General features: G+C 42.4%; 3 protein-coding genes across 10 annotated transcripts in view; 1 reads left to right on the top strand and 2 right to left on the bottom strand.

Annotated features, from left to right (window-relative positions):
• Positions 1-719: 719 nt before the first annotated feature.
• Positions 720-6,628, bottom strand: prmt1 (protein arginine methyltransferase 1). Of its 2 annotated transcripts, none has more exons than XM_058049085.1 (10): positions 6,490-6,628; positions 5,144-5,239; positions 4,891-5,046; positions 4,738-4,801; positions 4,512-4,654; positions 4,249-4,336; positions 3,289-3,404; positions 3,038-3,188; positions 2,171-2,292; positions 720-1,781 (listed from the first exon to the last, which is right to left on the bottom strand). In XM_058049085.1, exons 1-10 carry the CDS (start codon positions 6,514-6,516, stop codon positions 1,698-1,700), a joined length of 1,047 nt encoding a protein of 348 aa, XP_057905068.1. In that variant the 5' UTR covers positions 6,517-6,628; the 3' UTR covers positions 720-1,697. The 2 variants fall into 2 exon arrangements, with proteins under 2 accessions (XP_057905068.1, XP_057905071.1); XM_058049088.1 differs by having other exon boundaries at positions 5,144-5,230; positions 6,490-6,601.
• A 2,554-nt stretch (positions 6,629-9,182) lies between these two features.
• On the bottom strand, positions 9,183-11,718 carry LOC131103375 (uncharacterized). Of its 3 annotated transcripts, XM_058049618.1 has the most exons (7): positions 11,595-11,718; positions 10,856-10,986; positions 10,533-10,669; positions 10,327-10,420; positions 10,108-10,207; positions 9,641-9,929; positions 9,183-9,532 (listed from the first exon to the last, which is right to left on the bottom strand). In XM_058049618.1, exons 2-6 carry the CDS (start codon positions 10,973-10,975, stop codon positions 9,724-9,726), a joined length of 657 nt encoding a protein of 218 aa, XP_057905601.1. In that variant the 5' UTR covers positions 10,976-10,986; positions 11,595-11,718; the 3' UTR covers positions 9,183-9,532; positions 9,641-9,723. The 3 variants fall into 3 exon arrangements, with proteins under 3 accessions (XP_057905601.1, XP_057905600.1, XP_057905602.1); XM_058049617.1 differs by lacking the exon at positions 11,595-11,718 and having other exon boundaries at positions 10,856-11,186; XM_058049619.1 differs by lacking the exons at positions 10,108-10,207; positions 11,595-11,718 and having other exon boundaries at positions 10,856-11,190.
• A 916-nt stretch (positions 11,719-12,634) lies between these two features.
• The window catches only part of ap2a1 (adaptor related protein complex 2 subunit alpha 1), a 30,577-nt gene continuing 18,490 nt past the window's right edge, over positions 12,635-24,721 (top strand). For 2 of the 5 annotated variants that reach the window (XM_058049211.1, XM_058049212.1), the window contains exons 1-5: positions 12,652-12,688; positions 13,310-13,397; positions 17,875-18,086; positions 21,328-21,521; positions 21,598-21,727. In XM_058049211.1, coding sequence (XP_057905194.1) covers positions 13,331-13,397; positions 17,875-18,086; positions 21,328-21,521; positions 21,598-21,727 — 603 coding nt within the window. In that variant the 5' untranslated portion in view covers positions 12,652-12,688; positions 13,310-13,330. Of the gene's footprint in view, positions 12,915-13,309; positions 13,398-17,874; positions 18,087-21,327; positions 21,522-21,597; positions 21,728-24,721 lie in introns of all 5 variants that reach the window. The other 3 variants (XM_058049213.1, XM_058049210.1, XM_058049215.1) reach the window with 3 other exon arrangements.

Consider the following 24,721-nt stretch of genomic DNA (forward strand, 5'->3'; position numbering starts at 1 on the left):
GTGGGGAAAAAAAGTATTAAAAAATTCAATTTCAAACTCCGGCTACCTCCACATTCCAAAAACATGCTCGGTTAATTGGTGATTCCATTGTCCATAGGTATGAATGGGAGTGTGAATGGTTGTTTGTCTATATGTGCCCTGTGATTGGCTGGCGACCAGTCCGGGGTGTACCCCGTATCTCACCTGAAGACAGCTGGGATAGGCTCCAGCACCCCCGTGAAGATAAGCGGTAGAAAATGAATGAAATGGGATTTATTTTCCAGAATATGCAGAATTCCAGGAAACAATTTGGAATGTGAAAGTACCAAGCCAAAATGTGCTGTAATCTGGAAAAAAAAAGTCAGGAATTTGTCTTTTTCGTTTTAAAAACGTCTCCATTCCTAGGTGTAGTTGAATTGACTTCTGACCTTGTTATGGATCGGATCTGTGAGCTTGTTAAACTGACACATTACCGCCACCGTCTGGTCAAAAGCTGCACTATAACAGCGTCTAATGGATAACACAGTAGCATAGCGGCTAGCCTACCTCTGGTGTCTTCAGTTGATAACCTACTAAGCAGTACCATGGCCATCGCGGCCCACTGGTGCGAAACTCGAGGTTTTTTGCGGCCCTGTAGGTGGCGCTTGATGGCTCGGCCCTATTGTTAATCACTGATCTAGAACCTCCCCTTAATGAAACCTAAATTAAATGCCATCAGGAAAACACCACACAAAACTATAGCTGATGCAAAAAAAAGTTTAATTTACAGTTTTAATTTTTCTATAAAAAAGCAGCAGAGGAAAAAAAAAAACACAAAACAGAAAATCAGTGTGGTGAGTCATGTCTGCCGAGTGCCAACAGTTGAATTTCAATTCAGATCAACTCAAAGAGCTTCAAGACCCGAAGTGACCAACGTGTATGAGAACACAAGCTCCAAGGGCACATATGGAGCTGTGTAATACAGCTCGAACCAGGCAGTCTTTCTTCTCTCAGGCCCAGGAGTGAACACTTGCATTACGAAAACACTTAAAAGATTCACTTTGGATGTTGACATTTGGTTCAAAATAGTTTGACCGGGTAAAAGCAACAATCAGGGAGGACAGACGCGATGGTGATGGTCGCTTGACACCACACGAGGACAGAACCTACGTCACATGGCCTACTGTCACCATTATGGGACAGAGTACAGGGTAGCTCTTATGGCATCGGCCAACATACTTAAGATTTTTTGAAATCTCAAACGTCAGCTTGTCCAGAAGACAGACCATCTTAACTCGGAGTGCGGCTTACGAGTTTGGGTTTAATACTAGTTAGTTTAAAGTCTGAACACAACTTGGGCTGCAACAGCTTTCTACAAAGAAAACCCAACAACCCACACGGCTACAGCTTTAACAGTCCAAAGAAAGAGGGCAGTATACAATGTGACTCTACGCAGAAATGTCATGGGGAGCTGTTTGTGTCTAAGGGTCTTGCATGTGCAAAGAACAAGAAGACAAAGTGAACCCATGAAGATGGTCACAAACACGTTGACTACTGCACAATGAGTCCTATTGCCGTCTCACTCCCCCCCAAAATTTGGAAAAACCTTAAATATGAGTAGTATCAGCAAGAAATTGACAAAAAAAACATTAAAATGTTGCTGCAGGGGAGCATTAACGGTTTCAACACTCCAAGTCGGCCTTTAAAGACAAACTATACATAGGGAGCTGGAGCGGCCTCTAACGCATCCTGTACTCCGACGTCTTGGACACCTCACACAGTTGACCCTTGAAGTCGATGTCGACAGTGAAGTCCAGGTCTCTCTGTGGAAAACAGCCACATCAAGTAGTAAAATTAGTAGTTACCCTTGCAATATACATACATATATATACACACACACACACACACATAGAAAAGCCAAAAATGGTCCCATCTCAAAATATATTAAAGAATCCCTGAAAAACAATTCAGAGAGTGATCCAGATCAGTCCCAAAATTGAATCAGTTCCCACAATCGCTGTGCTGTGCTTGCGCTTTGCAGAGGTAAAAAAGGGTCTATTTGCAGTATCTAATCATGAGAGCACCTTTAAAAAGGACTGTTTCCAATAAATTGTTTCCAGGTATTGAAATATACATGCTACAGTCAGCTAATACAGACCAGCTTTCCTTAAAAATCTTAATCGTCGTGGTCGTTTGGACAGGTGACACTTACATTGTTTTTGACGTTTGGCTTCATGCTGATGGTGCCCAAGATCTCTTCCCCAGTCTTGACAGTCAGGTAATCGTCCAAGTAGAAGACGGTCTGCTTCCAGTGAGTGTAGGGGGATTCTGGGCCTGGGTGGGGACAAGTTTAATTCAAGTGGCTGATCTAAACTGATCCTGTGATAGAAAATGACGTATGGATGGGATTGTCATGGGATGTGTGGATGGCGACCCCTGTAGCTGTGGCCTGTTCCAGGCATCCATCATTTTTCATTAGGGATGTCATCTTACACAAAATATAGGACTGGACAATAAAGTTATTTTTACTTTATAGAGTCAAAAAAACAATGTAGATACATTTTGAAGTGTTTAATAACTTTGCATGCATGACCTTAGCATGCTTTTAATTTTTTTTCTCCACAAATTGAAATTTTTTTTACTAAAAAACATTTAAATGACTTTGGAGCGGCTACTAATCATTTGTTGGCATAGTTATGTAAAGATACATGTAAAAGAGATTGCCGTTTGATTAGCTTATGTTTCCAGCAAAACAACTATACTTCCGATGATGCTTAGAATGGCATACCAGGCCCTTTGTATCGAGTTGTGGACTCCTATGGAGCAGCTACACAGTAACCCGCACAAAAAGCTTTAGATTTTCCAGAACCTGCACCCATTCCAGCTGTATTTCCTTGGATTTGCCCCAACTATCTTATGGGATGGTTGGACCCCTGCAACGGCTTCTTACATTCTTGCTTTAGTTTGAAGTTTTCATAAATTTGTTTCACTGTGTTCACAATTTGCTCACCAAGCTGGTCTGATATTCCTCTGCAAACTATTTGGTTAGGAAGAAGGAATTTGGTGACTGCAAACTTACTGGTGGAAAAGCCGGTCCTCTTGTGACAGCGGGTGAACTCGATGTTGAAGTAGGTAACGAGCGCATGGATGTAGTCATTCTTCTTCACTTGCAGGCAGAAGGGTGACGTAAACGTCAAATCATCTGGCTTCACAGTGTAGATGTCCACCTCCTGTAAATAAGACAAGTCATTGGACTCTGATGTGAAGTCAAGAGTCAACACTACCAGCAAACCAGACCTTCCCAGATAGTTTCACTTTTTCGTTACACACCTTGATGAGGCAGGCGCTTGTGACCAGCTGCTTGGGGTCCACTACATCAACCAGAGGTTCCTTAATTGCCACCTCCTTGATGCAAGACATGTCAAATCCATACACATTCTCCCACCCTGTAACATAAGGAATAAAACATGATGGGACAGTCCATACAGCTACATACACATTCTGATTACTGCATTACTTTGTTCTCACCATATTTTCACATTCCTCTGTAATTCAATCATTGGCCAAACTGTGGCTGTGAAACACTAAGGGGGTGTGCGTTTCTCAACAAGGCAGCTAACTGCTATTCAAATGGATAACGGCCTTCTACAGTACTTAATGTGCTCAGTAATATTTCAATGTGTTTAAATAACATCTGCTTGGCTGTTATTGTGGTGCGTCAAAGCACTCAAAAATCTCAAACTTCTTTCAACTATCAAGTGAAGGCTACTCAAGAAATGGAGTAAATACAGTCTGGTGGCTTGCTTTGACTAACATTTTACCTCTTGATGTTTTTCCCTGCTTACCAAAACGGAATTTCATAAACTGGAGTTTTATTCCAATATTGATACATTAATGACTTATGGCAGTCTGGTGCAAGTAGATTTGGATACCTGATAGACTTCGAACTGGTGAGTTCAGAGAAAGTGCCAAATATTACTTTGACAAAAAGCAATCAATGAAATAAAGAAATTGAGATTGCCAACAGAGTGACACAAAAGCACATCACTCTTCTCAATGAGCAGCAGGTTGTGCTGTGGGCACCTACCCCACCCCAGTGGTGGCCGTGGCCAACCCAGTGGTGTCAACTTATTCCCATAAAGACGGTGTTTGGAAAGTCTTTTCTTTTTAAATGTTCATGCATTTGGACAAACTACTTCATACGAAAGTGATTGACCATTGTTACTAATGACAAAAAACAAACATGGACGACTCATTCGGCAAAGTTGAAACAGGTGCCCAACTACTCACAGTGGATTTTGTAGTCCTTGTACTGCCTGTCTTCAATGGCAGTCACATAAAGAGTTGCCCTGTCTGGGAAAATGAGTCCATCTGGCTTCTGTTATGGCAGCAGACAAAGAGGAAGGGGAGAGAGACAACAAGTCAGCTGGAGTGACAGAGCATCAAGTGATACAATTGAAATGAACAAAAAAATCTGAGTTACAAATCATTTGGGATGCCAACAAGTGCAATGGACTGCAGATTTAGTGGTATTCAGACAGGGTCATACATACCAGCCATTTGTCCCTGGCATAGATGACTGTATTGAGCATGGACTCGTAGAAGAGGCAGTAGCCCATCCACTCGGATATGATAATATCGACTCCGTCCACAGGAAGGTCTACCTCCTCCACCTTTCCTTTAATGATGGTCACCACTGAAGATTTAAAAAACACACATAACTTAATTTTCCCCTTTCAAATTGTCAATGGAACATTAGGGTTTTAATCTTTCACTCACCATCATCCAGCTTGTTGGCCTTCACTATTTTCACAGCGTAGTCCGAGATGCTGCTGCACTCAATCTACATAGAAATATACAAATAAAAGAAACATTCCAAAGTTATGGTGCCGCGGATGCCAGCAATTATGGCGTGTCAACAGACAAACTTACCCCAATGACTTTCTTGGCTCCAGCCTTAGCAGCAAACATACAGAGGATGCCTGTCCCACTGCCCACATCCAGCACCACCTTGTCTTTAAAGAGGTGCTTGTTGTGGAACATTGAGTTGCGGTAGGTCAGAGTCCGGACCTCATCTTTCAGCATCTCCTACAACATTGGGACGGGGGATACCAGAAGGCTTAATACATCCTGTGACAAAAGGGGGCAGCTGCACTTGTACATAAAGAAGTTTTTCATTTTTTACCTCATGGATGCCAAAGTGAGCATATGAGTCAAAGTAATAATCCTTTGATGTCATGTCTTCAGCAGCAGGCTTTGCTGAGCTCTCTCCCTGAGAAACCTCAACAAAAAGATGCACAATTACAATCCACCTCAACCACAAACCATTTCAAATTGTGTAGTGGTAGATTATTAGAAGGCTGTATTTACACATATTTTATGCCATTATTAGTTAATGTTGAATATACTTGGAGAACATTCAGCTGTATTATCTCCGATCTAGTATAAAAAATTATTAAAAATGAGCTACTCAGTTTAAATTTCTTGGTCCATATTGGCATGGTGAAAACCAAAAAAAAGATTAGACTGATTTTGTCAGGAAAACATGTTCCACATTTTCCGTTCTTTTGTAATCAGCGGTAGAACATAGGTAAGTTTCATCGGTTCTCAAAAAGGGGAGAAAGGGCTTTTCGCTCTTTCCACCAATAATGTTAACATTGGGAATCCACTGTACATCAAACACCTTCATCTCAGTGGTATATGGATGGTTCGAATAAAATGCGACGTACGATCAAGCTTATCATCCATACATGTGATAAGTTTAATCGCAATATCAATGTTGAGATATGTTACAAATACATAGTTACATACGGTATGCAATGTATAGCGTTAACAAAGGATGGCGCACATGGTAAAAGTACTGCGATGTGTTCTTGGCCTTCTCTTGGTTATGACCACAGATATCGACTAAAACGGCGCGTTATAGGGTAAAAAATAGGAACAGCCATCTCACTAACGTGTCTTTATTTTAGGGACAGCGCATTTATAGTTCGGTCAACTGCTACAATGGAGTCAGTGCGGTTAATTTAGTCATCAATGAACGTTACTGGATTAAAAAAGGCTACCAAATATTACACGCAATCCTAAAAAAAATAAAACACGTTGCATGACATACTTGAGCCACGAAGTACCGCATTTTATAACATCGTACGCAGAAGAATGACTCAACATACATGACTGACGCTAACTAGCTAATAAGCTAACATGCTGGTTCCCACGCGGTCTTGAATGAAGCTACCAAATCCAAAAGCGGGTTTAGTTGAAATAATGCCCCATTCTCATCAAATAATTTGACTATAAGGCGGGTCAAATATCACTACGAAAGCTTATCGAAGCTTGTCGAACATTTTAGTTTGAAGCCGAGCTAAAATGGATGAATCAGTTGATGCGTAATGTGGTCACAAAACACCCAAGCGCGACAATAAAAACGACTATTTGTGCCGAGTAAGATATGGCTTTAAATAATTTTTAAAACCCTACATAATGCGTATATAGTAATATTTTCGGTTTTAATTATACTAATAACCATACCTCCATCCTCTCTGCTGGGGCCGCCATTTCGATCCGTCTCCTTACTGCGCGAGCTCCAACAGAGTTCAGCTTCCCTGCGCCGCCAAAGAAAGTCTAATTCCGCTCTTCTTCGTACCTTGCATCTTGAGTAGGACTGTCACAACGTATGTGTGTTACGCGATCGCCCCCTACAGTTGGAGAAATGAACGGCAGAAGGTCATGAATGGGTGTGGACTACAAGGATCACCTTGTGTGCTTTTCTATTGTTGGTATGCAACTCGCTTTAAGCATTTTAATGAAATCACGAATGGTTTTGGTTTATTTTGAACATGGTTAAAGTGAAGTACATCCTGTTTACATTTACACAATTCAACATGTTCGAAAAGGAGTAGGAAGACACAAGACATAGTAAATCCTAAACCTTCTCCATCTCTCAGGGGTCACTGATAATTTGTACACGTTTTGTATTCAATATGAACCAATTCCCCATATTTTAATAGTAAAAACTGCCTATTTTCAAAGAAAAAATACATAAATTAAAATTTTGAATGCTGAATTGACCCTCGGCCATCTTTGCATGTTCACCCCGTGCATGCGTGGGTTTTCTCCGGTACTCTGGCTTCCTCCAACATTCCAAAAACATGCTAGGTTAATTGGCGACTCCAAATTGTCCACATTGACTGTGAGTGTAAAAGGTTGTTTGTCTATATGTGCCCTGTGATTGGCTGGTGACCAGTCCAGGGTGTACCCCGCCTCTCACCCGAAGACAGCTGGGATAGGCTCCAGCACCCGTGCGACCCTCGTGAGGATAAGCGATAGAAAATGAATGAATGAATGAATGCTGAATTGTGAATGTGCACATATACGTATATACATATATGTAAGTATATACGTATATGTTATGTGTGTGTGTGTGTATATATATATATATATATATATATATATATATATATATATATATATATATATAGTACTGTATAAAAGCCTTTTTACTGTAGTGACAAAATCAATGAATGAACTTTTGCTCTGTTTTGTTGCAGTTATTTTTGTGTGAGCTTTGTGATGTTTCATCTATATATCGCACCAAGCTATACATACACAGTTGCAGTTGGCTCCTCTCAAGAAGCAGGAGTGTCGACTCCCCTAGAGAAAAAAATCCCCACTCATGTACCTTCCCACACTGATTATGTATGCCTGTGCGTGTCTTTCTTCAGCATTCACTTTCATGAAAGCAGAGAGCAGCTGGATTGTTTCCTTTCTCTGCCACTGTCTTATGTAGGAGGTCCTAATAAATAGACAAAAGACAACTCAGAAAACGTGTAGACCATCTTTATTTACAGAAAAAATGCCAAAACATTACAAAATCCAAAATATCAAAATTGGCCCTTGCATACTTTGTCATTCATCTGTAAAATATTATAAAGTTATAATTTCTAAAGCTTTGGGACTCCAGCAAACCACAGTGAGAGCCGTTATCCACAAATGGCCCTTCCCAGGAGTGGCCGGCCAACCAAAATGACCCCAAGAGCGCAGCGATGACTCATCCAAGAGGTCACAAAAGACCCCACAGTAACATCCAAAGAACTGCGGGCCTCACTTGCCTCAGTTGTCCATCATCCACAATCCTTATGTGAAACATTAACACATTTCTTTTCATTTTCTGTGCAAGAGAAAACGACTTAGTATGAGCTAGCTAAGAATGTGCATCATTAGGACGTACCTACAGTATTTTGACTACTAAAAAACCCCTCAAACAATGTTTTTTTATACATACATGCTGTGATCATGCATTAACAAGTACACTGATAAGATTTAATAATTACAGTATGATGATAATTTAAAACATTACCAAAACTATGCGCCATGATCTCACATACTAGACCAGGAGCTTATGCTAGTTCCGCCAACAACACTTACAATGTCCGCTCTTATTGGTGTCGTGGAAAATTTCTGCTGGCGCCGGTGGAGAGAAGAAATAAACTGCTCAACGACAGATCTGTCTTTTTGAGTATTTATTCTGCAGAAGTTGAAACGGACAGTTGAGCGTCTGCCCCAAGTGTCCCCCCAAAGCACAGGACAGAAGCATAGTTATACAAAGATTATCAGGAATATACTACACAGTAAATTCTGCAGTTAAATTAACACTTAAAGAGTTAAATTTAACACTATTCCTGAGTCTATTTGGTCCTGCCCTGAACTGGTGTTAAATTTACTCTTTTCATAGTGTTAAAATTTTAGAGTTAAATTAACACTAAATAGTGTAAAAAATTAACACTGGCTAACACTGTATAGTGCTATTCAAATTTAACACTACAGGTTTATTAACTCGGGAAAGTGTAAATAGTACTCTGAATAGTGTTGATATTTTACTCTTCTGTGGTAATAAATCAACTCTGATGGAGTTAAATGTAATTGTTCATTAACACTGCATTAGTGGTCAAATAACTCTCATAAGGTTTGATGCTACACTTTACTGTGTTGATTGTTTACTCCCTTGCAGTGAAGAAAAAACTCTTATAGAGTAAATACTAACATTTGTTAACACTGCACAGTATTAATAAAACTTGATACTATTTCTGTAAATAACTGTTGGTGGTGTTAATTTTACACTTTATTTACTCTTTTCCAGTGTCAAATTAACTCTAACCAAATCTGTCTTGTAAATAGCTAAATTGCAAGTGAGTACAAAACACATTACAACAATAGCATACATTTAACAACTTTTATTTTCCTGTCAGGCCAAAATATCAACATCAGGTACAGAATATAAAAACACTGACCTTAGGTCGGCATAAAATTTGCCAACATCAATGTTGTACACAGTGGTTTGGATGAACGTGTACATGGTGTGGAGCATGGTGTTGTATGATGTCCCAAACACGAAGTGTACCTTAAACAGTTCATCAAAAGCACCAAGAGAAGAGGGTGACCTGCAAGGTATAGCATTCTTGTCGAGAATGATGAAGAACTGGTGGATTGCATTCTTCCTCACTCCAACAGCCAGGAGATAGGGTTGAGTGCTACTAGTTATGGCATCGAGATGCTCTTGGATGCTTGTTCCCGTCTATGGAGAGGAGATTAAAAAAAATTATATGGTTGTGATATTATATTAAAATGTTTACATAATAAATTAATGTAAAATATACATCATCAATTAGGAAAAAATACAAACCTTCTTGAAGACCACAAGATGCTCCTCAGCCCGGGACGCAGACACCTTTCCTGGCCTCTTCCGACCTAGAGCAGTAGGTGGGATCAAGTGTAGCAGCAGTAAAATTGATGAGAGGTCACTGTCCCCTTTATCTTCTTCCTAACTGTGTCCTCATTAGCTGAATGTTTCATCAGTGACATTGCTTCCTTGCACTCATCTTCACTCAGGACAGTCTCTGGAACGAATTGGGAAACTTGTCTGACAGTTGGTCCTCCTGACATGTCCTCACCAGATGGTCCTTCCGCTGATGCTAAACAATATGGGGATATGATGACAATCACATACATTTCAAAACACTTTTAGTCACTTGGATGTAACTGTACTTGTACAGAAAAAATGTTTATTGGCTGAAAGGCATTGCAACACATACAACAAAGGCACGAACTGATCTTGTGACTATACTGTTCAATACATTATTATAGGATTACCTCCAAATAATGACCGCTTGTCTTTAGCACTGCATCTCTGAATAGTTTTAATTCTCCAGGCCAAGTACCCAGTACCACTGGCTCCATCATAATAATGCTCCTTGGACAATGAAAGGATTATAAAAACAGCCACTTTATTAGTGACAAAAGTGGAAAAAAATATGCTCTGGTAGGATTCAAAATATTTTAACATTATAACAACAATAAGAGTAAACTCACATAGCCATTCTTGGAGAATGGGTCTCTGAGGTAGGGGAACAAGTTCACAATTCCTCTCGCATACATTTCTTTCACCTGTCTGGGTGGAGATGTACTGCAAGAAACACAATATCATATTCATACTTCCTAGATTTACTTCAGATTTCAAATTACTCTGAAACCTAAATAAGAACACAAGTGCTAACTTAAAACAATAACCAATTTACCCATTCTTCTCCGTCATATCAGCTGCCAGTATGTTCACCATTTTCGTTCTGCTCTCATCTGCCAAGGTCTTAGTTCGGATGTATTCATTTATTATATATTCTCCACCAGATTTCTTGGTAAGAATGGATTTCACCAGCTTAAATACAAATATCAAACAAAAACAGAAAAAAATCAGGATTATATCTACTGCAATACAAAGTTAACTTAAATGCTGGATATAATGACTTCAACAAAGTCCTCAAACAATGCAGTTTAACATCTCCATTTGTACCATTTTAATCCTTGTCCAATAGAAAACATTAGTGTCTGTGTGAAGTCTTACTTGCATAGCCTCTGAATCCAGCCTCTGACACTTTCTGGAAGGGCTGTCTGAAAGGATGATGGTATCCAGTGAGTCCGATGAACCCAGAGATGATAGTTGGGACTCAGGAGAGGCTACCATGGAGACAGATTCTAACCACAATTGGCAACAGGAGAAAGAAGACATGTTACGCAAAGTTGCCCCATAAACCCATTCCTTATCTAATGAAGAACATATCAGAAGAACATCATGAAGAACAGCTATCTTGCTTCACAGCCATTTTAATGGACAACAAACATACAATTATTAATTAATTATACAATAAGTAATTATGTAAAACGTACATATTAAATCTTCTGGTTCACTTACTGTTGTACTTTGTGAAATAGCCCGCGCGCGCAACGTAACCTGAGGTGGCTAACGAATCAAGCTATCTTTAGCTAGTTTAGTCGTCTCCCCTCTCAAAATATACACACTGTGGACGATGCACAACATAATCACCCTTCTGCCATATGTTAACCACGTTCACCTTACCCCGTGTCGAGTCTGACGCTTTCTAGTTAGTTAATATTACGTTTAATGACAATGGCATTTTAAGCTAGCATCCACTCGGTCACATTAGCCCTTTTAGAATTCGGTATTTTCAACCGCCAGAAAATACCTGAAGTGCACAGCGAACAACAATATAAATTAATTCTAACATGCTGGTTCACTTGAAACCCTAAATAATTGGTTTATTAAGTAATTAGCAGAAACTTACCGTAAGTACTCTTTCCACTGGGAGAAAATGCCGTCTTGAAAATTCTGACTGTTAGAAATTGAAGAGGAGGTGGGCGGGGCTCTTCAGAGTAAGTCTAACACTGCTCATTTAACGACGGAAATTGACACCAACACTGGGGGGCGCTTTACTCAAGCTGTTGTTGTATTAACTCGGATAGAGTCAATGGACTTTGACACTGCATATTTAACACTGGGGAATTTACTGTGTAGGTGCAAGGACGTATCACGGGTTAATCAGAACCCGTTGACATGGAAACGCCATTGGATAAACTTGTTGGAGACAGAGGGGTTGGAGTCTAGGAAATCAGTCCGACTTTAATTAGCACATTAGCAAAAATACTGTATTTGTTCAAATTAACTGACCTAATGCTAAAATATAAGATTTCCATCACATTAGGATGGCTGTGTCTTCCAGCACAAGACGTGTGCTCCAGTGCTGACAGCAAACAAGGATCTTGTTGAGTCTTTGTCGCGAAATTGAGAGCAAGGTATCCACTTTTCCATCTGTGAATGACGCGGAAACGAGCAGCTAGAGAGGCGTTATGTTAGTACGCCAGATAAAAATAGTTATGTAATAGTAATAGTTATAATGTTAGCTTCTCCAATAGTAATATCGCTGTAGCTTGGTTAATATACAAGTCAGTTATGTAAATGGAACACTTGGCATTTTGGGGAGTTTTTTGGTGTGAAGACTATAGGTATTTCCCATCTGTTGTTAGCTAGCTCATATTAACAGTTTAACCTTTCGCTCTATTGAATATATTTTATTCAAGCACTTGTATGTAATAAAGGAGAATAATATTATGTATTAATGTATTATTACATGTATTATTTCGTTGGTATTGTTACTTCTTTATGTTGTTGTATTTATCCATCCAAGTATTAGTAACACTAGTCTTTAACTGTACAGTATTTACTTATCGATGCCAAAATTGTATCGGCCAGTGCAGCTAGATGATGGCTCCACGACCGAGTAGTGATTACGCTGAACTGGAGGAGCGTACGCGTCCACGAGTGCGTCGGTGCGCGGTCACGCACAAGTCCTGCTGTCACGAGCTTGATCCAGGCAGCGGGGTGAAGGCTTGGAGAATTTGCAACGGGCACAAATTATACGATCCGTCTTATTTAGCCAATTTAGAGAGAACGGGTATATTTTTTCTATCACCGGCTGGCAACCAACCAATACAATTAACAGTGTTGTTTGACTCAACCTGTGATGTCTTGCGGTATTTGAACGCAATTTGCTAGCCAGCTAGCTAGCTAGCTGCCGAGCTAGCTGTGCGCTGCGAGTGACTTAACGGTGCGTTTGTTTGCCTACCATTAAATATAAAAAATATATTGAGCACATTATGTGGTGTGAACAATAGTTAACTTCTGTCGCTGTGTGTCGTGTTCGTCGCTCCTTTTATCAATCGCTCGGGAAGGATTGAATGAAATAGCTTGACATAGCCAGCGGAAACGAGACAGTTAACGGGGATAAGGTTTATTTACCGTCCTCCTCCTTGATCACCGCCATCCAGAGAACCTTACCGTCAATACCTTGCGGAGACGATTAGCAATTGCTACAAAAACCGCTACATTCGCGTTTTTTTGTAGATCGAGCGACAGTGCTAAGTAGCTACAGCTATCTTTACGCTCCAAGTCCACTCCACTCAAGAAGAAGCTGACCAGCAGCGGTTCATTTTTCACCTTTAGGCCGGACGGAAAGCTGCAAAAATGCCTGCTGTATCGAAAGGAGATGGAATGCGAGGATTAGCTGTTTTCATTTCGGACATAAGGAATTGTAAGTGACACATTTTATGCGTTTTGGCATGCTTGTTGGCACCGATTCAGCAGCGCTGATAGCATCAGTTGCTGTTCTCCTGTTTTCTGGTTCCCCCTTTTGAGGTCCATTTGACAAAAGTGGTGTTTGTGTTACTATTTCAAGTGTAAAATAGCTTTCTATGCATTTTCTTGTCCAGGTTGGTGGAAAGCAATAAACCCATTCCCATATACTGTATATTTTTGTTGTAAATGCAGTTTAGATGGTATCTGTCTTGTTACACATCCACGAGGAAGACTGGCTTTTCAACAAGACTATGCAAAATCCAAACTTGTTAAGTTAACTTTTTTGGATGCCTTACCCCCACATAAACAGTTTTTTTTAATAACACAGGGGTGTCCAAATTGCAGCCTGGGGGGCATTTCCAGTCCACAGCTTTTATTTTTTTTATTAGCCACTTGGGACATTGTAATAATATTACCCAAGGTCTGCAAGTTATCAATGGCAGTGTATTGCAGGGGTGGGGGTGATGACGTAATGGTCTAATTAGCACAATTCGGCATGACCCAAATGTCAGTGTTGGGTGTGGACAGGTTCATCTGAGCTTTTTTTGTGCCATAAGTACACATCATTGTGCATCTAAAATCCTACTACTGTACATTGTATGAATATTGTATGTTGTAGGAATGTCAGTGTTGGGTGTGGGCAGGTTCATCTGAGCTTTTTTGTGCCATAAGTACACAACATTGTGCATCTAATATCCTACTACTGTGTATTGTAACGTAAAGTGGAGTTGTTGCCTTGCTTGTTACCCAGCATGCCTTGCGGGCACTTGGTAAATAAGTTTCAATCTTAACTGGTTAATACATTTCATTAGTACTTCTGGGTTAAAAAATTGTATTTCAGATTGTCACATTTTGATAAAGTTTGACATGAGCACTGATAAATAGATAGGTAAGCATCCTCCATAACTTTTATTCCAGTTTGATGGTTGCATCCTTCCATTTGAACGGCTTGAATTTGAGCGTCCGTTCACCATAGCTGTGTTTTAAGTCTGCATTTTATTTAATACCAAGGGGAAAGTTTAACAGTCATGATTAAGCAGCATCCCAAGTATACAAAGCCTACATTTCGAGCGAATTCACGCTCACAGTTTCAACACTAATATAAATGAAATGTTCAAGATGAAATACTTCTAATGTACAAAATAATCATCAAACTTCTTAGTACATATACAGTAACACACATACAGCAAGAAACAACTTCATGCCGTGTCTGCTCTCTGCTCCGTTCTCCTTGCACCGTGAGACATTCAGGTGCACTGTTTTTCATTGTTATTCCTGTAGCCCTTAAGACAATCGGTGTTCCCCTGGGGGCACATACACACCATTTTGGGAACCTAGGCTCTAGCTCATTGCTTGTCAAAGGATTTGGGGGCAATTTTGATATTTTTCATTTAGTAAGAAAGGTTAAAACAAATCCAATATTCTAAAATGTTTAAAGAATAAAACTCCCTGGGTATCAGCTTTGTTATTCGAATGAACATTTTCTCCTTATATCATGCCTTTATGCTCCTTTTTTCAATTTTTTCCCCGTAATTGTATTGTTAGATTGTGCAAGCCTGGGCTGCCCTTTGGACAACCTTTTTAACAAAGTCAAATTTGAGACAATGGATTACGTACTATTCTAGAAGAATGTTTTATATGCTCCAAAAATCTATAGTATAAACTTATACAGTGTACAGAGGGGACAGAGTTGTTTGAAAAATGCACATAAATTCACATTGTTTTGCTCTTACAAACATCAGAAATATGATTTTGAATATGATCTGGATAAATGGCCTATTTAGAGTTAGTAGCAGAGTTTGGGGGAGGGCTTACAGCCATGCCCATATAAGGAATTACGCCCCTCTGTGACATCACAAAGAGCTCTTTTACCATGCCTTCTGAATCAGCGTATTTTGAGCCATCCCAAACTTCTTTTAGGGCACACTTCCCAATGCGGCAACCCCATTATCTGAAACGTTGGCATCAAGAGAACACTACATTGTGGAAAAAGCATAAAAGGTCCCTTTTAGCTAATGAACATATGGTCAAAAAACAAAACTCGACTTGTACATTGAATGACATTGTACTTCAAAAAAAGTCGTCAATAAGTCTATATCAACATACTCATCAAGTCCCGGTACATTAGGGTGGCCCTCTGTAAGGGGGTGAAATTTCAAACGAATAATGTCTATGCTCCAAACCCGGATTCTTGTTCCTTTTGACCCAGAAACGTGCTGTGCAAAGTTTCGTTGAAATCGGAATATATTTAACCGGTGCTCAACGACTCTGAAATTTTACTCAGCGAACGCTAGTCACAAGCACTCCGGGTCCCCCTCCCACGTTGCTCTCGTGGGAGTATTAGCCACTTTCCTCTCCTGGCGGGGGTTATATGGCTGCTAGCCACTCATTGTCGCCCGGTCCGTGCAAGCGTTCCCTTCCTGGTGTCCGGGAACTGGCGCCGATGGTCCGCGACGACCTGGATGAGGAACTGCAGTTGTTCTTCGTCCTTCGTCAGGAGCCGGTTATATTCCTGAATCAGGGCGACGCCTCGTTCCGCGTGGTCATTGGTGACCGACAGCTTCCCCAGCGCTTTGCACGCCTTGCCGTACGCCTCATCCTTCTTCCAGTCTGCCGGTTCCAACGCCAGGAATCCCTTGTCGATGGACATCTTGTCGAAGAACGAGGACGTATTGGAGGTCACGAAGTCCTCAAGGCTGCAGCCGCTGATCGCTGAAGCGGGAATGGTCACTCGCTTCTGGGCTGTGTCGTTGCCATCCTTCTCCTCAATCGCCGCTACCATCTTCTTCTTTGTTTCTGATGAAACCCGGTCGTCGAAGAACGCCAGGGCTACCAGCTCTTCCGAGAGGTACCAGAGGTGGCCGAGGAGCTTGTTTGTCGCGGCCTTGGAGACCTCCGCGTCCTCGTACCCGTCCAGTGCCTGAAGCAGCTGAAGATCGTTGAGCGGAGCCGCGACAGCAAGTGGGGCTTGCGTCCAGGCTTTGCTGTAGAGGCGGGCGGAGAACATGGCCACCCTCAACAGTCCGCGCTCCTCCTTCGGCGTCAGTTTGAACTGTCCCCTGAACAGCCACACCTTGAGCGAGTACAGCACCTTGCTCATCCACCGAGCGTGGTGCATGGGGCCAGGGGCACAGAAGCGGATTCCGCGGGGAGGTACGCCGGCGAGAAAGATGGCGGTTAGTTCCAGAAGTTCCCGGTAGTCGTCCCGAAGGTCTGTCCGCTCTTTCAGGGCCTGAAGGAACCACTCGACCTCTCCTGCTCCATCCTCGATCGGCTGGAACTCGCCTTGGTTGATGAAGGGCCACCTCTCCTGGAAACGCTTGAACAGCAGGACAGCAGGCCCTGTAGTTGGCCCCATCACCGACGTGAAGACCGCCTCGATCACGAGCTCGAGAATGTGATGCCGGCAGGCGAGGTAGAGGAGGTCGCTCTTCAGCTGCCGCTCAATCAGGGTACACGCCCCGGTGTGGCGACCCGTGTTGGCGGCGGTGGTGTCAAAGGACATCCCCACGACCCGGTCAGCGACGCTCCACTTCTCCAACGCCTCCACGACGGCCTTCGCTGCATTCGCCCCTCTTCCACTGGGAAGCTTCGCCACCTGCAGCAGCTGAACCTCCCCTCCCCCAGACACGAGGATGGGCAGGCGGTCGACGTGGGCGTTGCTGGTGAGATCCGGCATCAGCTTCCCGTCCCAGTGGACTACCAAGGGGCCTTCTACTCGCAGCTTTTCCTTGAGGGCGGAGGCCAGTTGCTCGCGGTGACGACGGCGTTAATAAGGGCAATGGAGGGAAGAGTTTCAATAAATTAAAAGAGGAATTCCTTCTCAATCAGAACGCACTCCAGAAACATGCAAACACGTTGAAAAAGTACTGCCAAGCACTAGACAAATCCTAGACAGAGGAAAAGGAGCACTAGACGAGAGTTGCCACACAGTCCTTGGTCCATAGTCCACCAACGAGAGCACCTGAGAACAGAGCCGCGGCATTTGTCACCGACAAAGCCCCTGTATCGTTGAACGTGAAAATGATCTTATATAGTAAAACTTTAAGGTCGTTGAGCACCGGGTAAATATTATTCGATTAAAAAAAAAAATTACTTGCGTGGTTTTCTCATGGAGTGGAACAAGAATCCGGGTTTGGAGACTGAATTTTCAAACTTTCGAAAATAAGGGCCACCCTACCGGTACATCCTATGTGGATGTCAGTCAGTCCAAGGGGCATCAACTTAACTGTTTCCACTGTGTACGTTTTTGAATTGGTCTTTACTACATAGAGACAAAAGTTGGAACAAAGGTTGCCTAATTGATTGGCGTGAAAGTACCCTGTTAAATTGAGCTTTTGAGAATCTAAAGCTTTATTTAAATTCACGGCCAAAGCCATTACGCTGCAATATTATTGATTCCTCACCCTGTACCACTGTCTCTCCCATGGCAGGTAAAAGCAAGGAAGCAGAGATCAAACGGATCAATAAAGAGCTGGCCAACATTCGCTCCAAATTCAAAGGGGACAAGGCTCTTGATGGCTACAGCAAGAAGAAATATGTGTGCAAGTTGCTGTTTATCTTCCTGCTCGGCCATGATATTGACTTTGGACACATGGAGGCCGTCAACCTGCTGAGTTCCAACAAGTACACAGAAAAGCAGATTGTAAGTTATCGTTAATGTGTTTGTGTTGTGGTAGCATAGTGGAACCTCCGAGGTCAAATATGGGATACTGCTTGACCTCTGGTTTGTTCTGTTTATGCTTGAGGAGCTACAGTACCCCTGGTGCTTAGAGTGCTCGACCAGGAAGTAGTGAAATAGCTGTGACTAACACATGTTTTGATAGAAGTCATATGTAGAGATTGTGTTTTGATCTGACAAATCTTAAGTAACTTTGAGCGAGTGTATAATTGCCTCTGCTTGAACATCAACACTTGGGACACGAGTGTGTGACGATAGGAACACTGTGTGCAGGTAGGATTGCAAGGTTTGTAGTGTTAGTCAAGCACTTATTGTTGGGTTCCAATTCTACCTCTCGTCGCCACAAATAGATGAATGTATGGGAAAGACCAAGTAGGCTTATTTGACTGTTTGACAATGTAAAATTAATATCTTCCCACATACACTTGTCTGACTAAACCAGAGAAAAATAGATTGACACAACAGGGGCTCAAATAACTTGGTGTCATCTTTACCACAGTGGGCTTCATCCCAGGTTCCCAAAGCCTGAGCTACTTTTATAACTGACATCCTGGAATCTCAGTTGCCCACAAACTGTTTAGTTTTAAAATTCAAAGTCATCTTAATGCTTTCTGTTAGTGTTACCCCTACATTTTTACTTCTTCCCCCTCAACAGTAAAGCAGAAGAGATGGTATATGTGCACAGTACAGATTTATTGACTGTTTGGATGACAGTCACAGGAACAGGAAACATTGAGTAAGCAGAACAGTGTGGTCAGCAAATTGACTCCTGTTCCACCAAAGACAACTGAGCAACCAATAGAGTAGGGGTGGACAACTGCAAATGTCGGTATCAATCGGATACCAAATAATTTTCTGACTTATATTCGAGTCAATATGGTGTGTCCCCCCCTCACCCCCCACACACACACAATTTTTTTTTTGCACTCGAGACGCCAGTCAATACTACGCTGGCTTGCTCCTCCCCCTCTCTCTTGCATTGTGTGACGACAACCTAAAAACCTACAAAAAAATCTTGAGTGTATACAGCTCCACAGTGAACTGTACTGTGACTCGCAGATCACTTTTCTTCGAGATCACGCAGGGTTCCACACAAATCTACTTGGCCCAAGTCACATGCACAACTCAACAGAGATTATAAGAAAATGTGGTAGCACAGTTGTAGCTCAACATTGTAGAGAAAAGTTTGTTTTTTTGTGTCAGGAAGTCTACATTTTCTAACCCGATGTGATATTTCCTTATTATTATATTTTTATATATTATATTTCCAGGAAAAAGTGCTTAACAACTAATGTGTCATCTTCTGAATTTGTAATACAGATTAGTTTGGTAGGTTTATTTGTGAAGATAAAATAAGTAAGTTTGACCTTCTCAGTCACGAAGGTCGGGAAAATACAAATAAAAAATAGACTTAGTAGTCAATTATGTCATTACATGCATTTTACATTTGTGGTTTATATTGATTCGGACCGTATACAGCCTAACAGATGACTCTATTATAGGATCAAACAAGCTTCAGATTAAGAAAGTAATTGTTACTTGCGGCTTCAACTGTGCTGATATGCTGGTTATCTGTCAAATTCAATTCAATTTGGAAACAACAAACTTATCTGCAGAAAGACTATGAAATGATGGGTGCTTTGAGTAGCGTTATTTATTAACTCTTCTGGTCTCATCTACAAAAATGTGTGTTGAATTCTGACCAAACGTCAGACACCAAAACAAAATGTGTTCCAAAAAGAGGCGTATGTACACGTTTATACAGTTTGTGGTTTATCTATCCCACCTTGAGTAGAAGTGTGCGGATAATACTGGAAATACTGTAAAAAAAATATAATTTGGAGGACACAGCAGTGGCATAACAAAGATGAGCAATAGCACGCCCACTGTCATCAGTGTGAATCATCAAAATATTAGGTATATTATGGCGAATTAATGTTGTGTATTCAAAGCACAACAATAAGCAAAAGGAAACGAGGTAACTTTATTAGCGCTACAAAAATTAATCAATGATTAATCGATTATCCAGTTAGTTGACAGCTATTATTAATTGTATCATTCAAAAATGTACTGTAAATATCCTGATTTCAGCCACTCAAATGTGACTTTGTTTTTTGCTCCAAGGCTTACACAAAATAAACACAGTTAGGACACTGATAAATTGTTACTTACTGCAGTCCACACGACCAAGTAATGTTGGAAAGGCGTCAGGCTTCAGCAGCAGTTTGTCCAGCTGGTCACAAAACAGAGTAAAACAGAGTAAAATGTTTTTGACAGATTAAAATACATTTATTTTGCTGGTAGGGAATCAGGAACTCAAACCACTTGTGGCTGATGATGGCATAAACAGAGGAGCAGCGCTTTGGAGGGGGCGGAGGAAGTAGAGATTGAGGGAGGGCAGAGAGCTTATCTGTGTACAGACACGCCCATATAAGTCCGCCCCTCTGTGACATCACAAAGGAACACTTTTGCGACGCCTTTTGAAACAGAGTGTTTTGAGCCATCCCAAACTTCTTTCAGGGCTCACTTCCAAATGTGCAAAACTCATTATCTGAAACTTTGGCATTGAGAATACAAAATTTTAGCTACATTTATAAGTCAGAAAAGTGGAAAAAGCCACCAATAAGTCACCTTTAAATCCGATTATTGGTTATTAAAATATCCTTAATTGCAGCCCTAAACTTTAAGCACATGGCCCTGACAGTACAAGTGATGGCTGTGGTATGACGAATAAATGTTGCTATTGATGACGTACTGCACATGCAATGAACATCCGTAATGTTTTTTGATAAATTGTGCAAAGAAAATCCAACAACGGAGTACTGAGGACATATTAGCTGTGTGTCTTGTAAACCTCGCCCCAAAAGAATGACTTAATTCACAACTTGATGTTTGTTCTAATTAATATTAATTGACTAACTAATATTCTTATGGTTATATAATAAATGATGAAATACTGTATTCAAGCGCTGGTTGTGTTTTTCATGTATATCTTTTAGTCCGGATACTACACTCCTGCGTGGTAGGATGGTGTTTATAAAACATTTGGACTGCTACCACAGGTATCAGTTTATTTGCAGTCACCATATGTTGACAAGCACAGACAGTATTGGACTTTACATTAGATTGACATCACTAATTGACAAATTATGTCCTTCAGTGTCATTCATATCTCATCCCGTTGTCCTTTGCACTCATTCTCCAGGGCTACCTATTCATCTCCGTGCTGGTCAACAGCAACAGCGAGCTGATCCGTCTGATTAACAACGCCATCAAAAATGACCTGTCCAGCCGCAACCCCACTTTCATGTGCCTGGCTCTTCACTGCATTGCCAACGTCGGCAGCCGTGAGATGGCTGAGGCCTTTGCCAGTGAAATTCCACGCATCTTGGTTGCTGGGTGAGTGTGTGTTTCGATTGTGTTTTTTTCACATTGCATCCTTGAGGCTACACTTAACCACTGCGCTGTACCCTAGTGATACCATGGATAGTGTGAAACAGTCAGCTGCCCTCTGTCTGCTGCGGTTGTATAAAACATCCCCAGACTTGGTGCTGATGGGGGAGTGGACATCCCGCGTGGTGCACCTTCTCAATGACCAACATATGGTAAGAATTGAGTTTGCTATGCTTTCATGTAAGTGTCTTCAATTGGGTATTCAGTATTGATTATATAATTAATGAATGATTTGTTTGCTTGGAACTGTTGCACTGTGCTGCATACACACAGGCAATTTATGCACACGTCTAAACCGAATCCTCCGAGCATGCAATGATTGGGGGGGGCACATGAAAGAGCGCCCCAAGCAGTCTTTGGGAAGCGAACTGGCTCCTCTCCAGTAAGCAGTCCCAATTTTGATATTGTTAATCCTTTAGTGGGACAGCAGTCCTTACAGGCTGTGTACAGGCTGTGTGTAATTCTACATACAGTGTATATTTGCGGCGCGGCATTCTCTCACCTGCATATTTGTGGATTTATTTTTTCAGCTTTAAATTGTATATAATTTTTATAACTAGAAAGTGGTTGGATGGTTCTATTGGCAGGGGAGAAAAGGGCGCTGCAACTATGAATCCAGCAAAGGGTGCTGTCTCAGAAGTCAATTTACTAATTTTCTAGCAGGAAGATACCGCGACACAACGTGATGTTGTGTAATGGCATTTTTCTATAAGTACACTGTATACATGCTTGCAAATGGCTCTTGGCGTGTACAACAGAATTTCATTGTCATTTTAGTAGGGATTCCCCGATCAGCATTTTATACTGCCAATTCCGATACCGATCATCCATGAGAGAAATCGGCTTATACCGATCACATAGATTGTGTAAATTTTTATTTTCACTGTTGACTATATGATGTAAACGCATAACCATAAAATCACCTTCATTTAGACACAACATACTTGATTGAGTTTTTCAAGGGAACATTATATCACTGGTAAAACTTAGATAAGACACCTTCTTCAAGGAGACTTTAATGGCACTCCAGCAGGACCCTCAGGCAGTCGGCAGACCACCACTGCTGACGAAGGCCGGCCATCCGGTCTGAGGAGTCCAACTACTTTTCGGGCTGTCCGCCGTCGACCTCCAATTGCTATGCACATACGGGCGAGTGTCCACTGTTGGCCACATTAGCTGCCACCCAACTGATGATCACAATGCCAGCCTCTAAAAGTCACCAGACTTGGCGCCGCTCTGGTGGCAGCCTGCTACAGCAGCTCTCGCTCTTCGTTGAGTTCTTTTCTTCTTTATTCTGTCGTTTTCATTCTTTTTCTAGGTTATTCTTAAAGGAACGGCTTCGTAAATGCTCAGTTCAACTGTCCACCATAGTGATAGTGTTGAGCTGGCATTTCTCATAATTTTTCGACGATGTTTTCGACCGCACGCCGAAACTCTATTGTTTACAGTAGGGACCAGCTGTTGGCGCTCCGCAACACAGCGGCGCTGCCCCCCGGGGAACCCCTCGAGGTTCCCCGGGAGGTAAAGAGGAGAAGACGGGGAAGCCGTGCCGGAGCCCAATGCCGCGACAAGAGGAGGAGATACAGACCAGTTCTCCCGTCCATCATCATGGGGAACGTAAGATCTCTCCCCAATAAGATGGACGAACTAGCGGCGCTGACCCGGCATCAGAGGCAGTTCCGGGAGTGTAGCGTCATGTTGTTTACGGAAACGTGGCTGGATACACGGACCCCAGACACGATCGCTACACTACACGGATTCACACTACTGCGGGCGGACAGGACAAAGGAGAGCGGTAAGAGGAAAGGAGGCGGGCTAGCAGTGTTTGTGAATGATAGATGGTGTAACTCTGGGCACATCACTATTAAAGAGCAACTCTGCTGCAAAGACATTGAACTGTTAGCCGTTAGCATGAGACCGTACTATCTGCCGCGGGAATTCTCGCACGTTATCGCGATAGCGGCGTACATTCCCCCCTCTGCTAACGCCGACGCGGCCTGTGACGTCATCCACTCTGCCGTGGGCCGGCTACAGACACAACATCCGCAGGCTCTCCTTCTTCTCTCAGGTGATTTCAACCACGCTTCTCCATCCTCCACCCTGCCCACCTTCACCCAGTATGTCACCTGCTGCACCAGAGACAATAAAACACTGGACTTGTGTTATGCCAACACCAAGGAGGCATACAATTCAACAGCACTTCCTCCCCTGGGAAGATCAGACCACAACCTGGTACATCTCCAGCCTGTGTACAAACCTCTGGTACGCAGGCTGCCAGCTGTGTCCCGCACAGTGAAGAGATGGTCTGATGAAGCCGACGAGGCTCTGAAGGATTGTTTCAACACAACAGTGTGGGAGGAACTCTGCCATCCTCATGGGGACGATATAGACAGTCTCACTGACTGCGTCACAGACTACATAAACTTCTGTGTGGAAAACACTGTACCCACCAGGACTGTACGGTGTTTCTCCAACAACAAACCGTGGATTAATCCGGACATAAAGGCTCTCCTAAAGGAGAAGAAGAGGGTCTTTAAGTCAGGAAATAGGGAAGAGCTGAAGGCTGTGCAGAAGGAGCTGAGGAGGAAAATCAGGGAGGGGAAGGACTGCTACAGGAAAAAGATGGAGGAACAGCTGCAGCAGAACAACGTCAGAGGAGTCTGGAGAGGCCTGAAAACCATCTCTGGCCACAAGGGGCCCGACTCCCAGGCTGCTGGGGACCAGGTAAAGGCTAACGATCTGAATCTATTTTTCAACAGGTTTGATCAACCATCTGCCCATCCCCCGGCCCAGCACCTCCTGCCGAAACTTCTGCCGAAACTCCCCCCATCGACACCTCGAGTGGACAGCCCTACCCCCACCTCCCCCTCCTGCACACAGCCATCCCCCACCACTTCTCACCTAATCAGCTCAACCTCCTCACTAACCTCCCCCCGCACACAGCCCCCCTGCTCCAACCTGACCCTCACAACATCCCAGGTGAGAAACCAGCTCCGGAAGACCAAGGCGAGGAAGGCGGCGGGACCAGACGGCATCAGCTCCAGGCTCCTGAAGTCCTGCGCGGACGAGCTGTGCGGGATTGTTGAGCACATCTTCAACCTGAGCCTGAAGCTGGGGAGGGTGCCACAGCTGTGGAAGACATCCTG

Source organism: Doryrhamphus excisus, chromosome 15 (genome assembly GCF_030265055.1).
Source record: "Doryrhamphus excisus isolate RoL2022-K1 chromosome 15, RoL_Dexc_1.0, whole genome shotgun sequence".
Classification (NCBI taxonomy): Eukaryota; Metazoa; Chordata; class Actinopteri; order Syngnathiformes; family Syngnathidae; genus Doryrhamphus; species Doryrhamphus excisus.

Excerpts from the sequence above, each read along its gene's own strand:
- LOC131103375 (XM_058049617.1), bottom strand. The coding sequence starts at position 11,020 with ATGTCTTCTTTCTCCTGTTGCCAATTGTGGTTAGAATCTGTCTCCATG. Across the intron at positions 10,208-10,326 it reads CATTCTCCAAGAATGGCTAT|GAGCATTATTATGATGGAGC; the intron begins GTGAGTTTACTC and ends TCATTGTCCAAG. Across the intron at positions 9,930-10,107 it reads CAAGCGGTCATTATTTGGAG|CATCAGCGGAAGGACCATCT; the intron begins GTAATCCTATAA and ends CATATTGTTTAG.
- prmt1 (XM_058049085.1), bottom strand. The coding sequence starts at position 6,516 with ATGGCGGCCCCAGCAGAGAGGATGGAG. Across the intron at positions 5,240-6,489 it reads CCCCAGCAGAGAGGATGGAG|GTTTCTCAGGGAGAGAGCTC; the intron begins GTATGGTTATTA and ends CTTTTTGTTGAG. Across the intron at positions 3,405-4,248 it reads CAAGGACTACAAAATCCACT|GGTGGGAGAATGTGTATGGA; the intron begins GTGAGTAGTTGG and ends CTTATGTTACAG.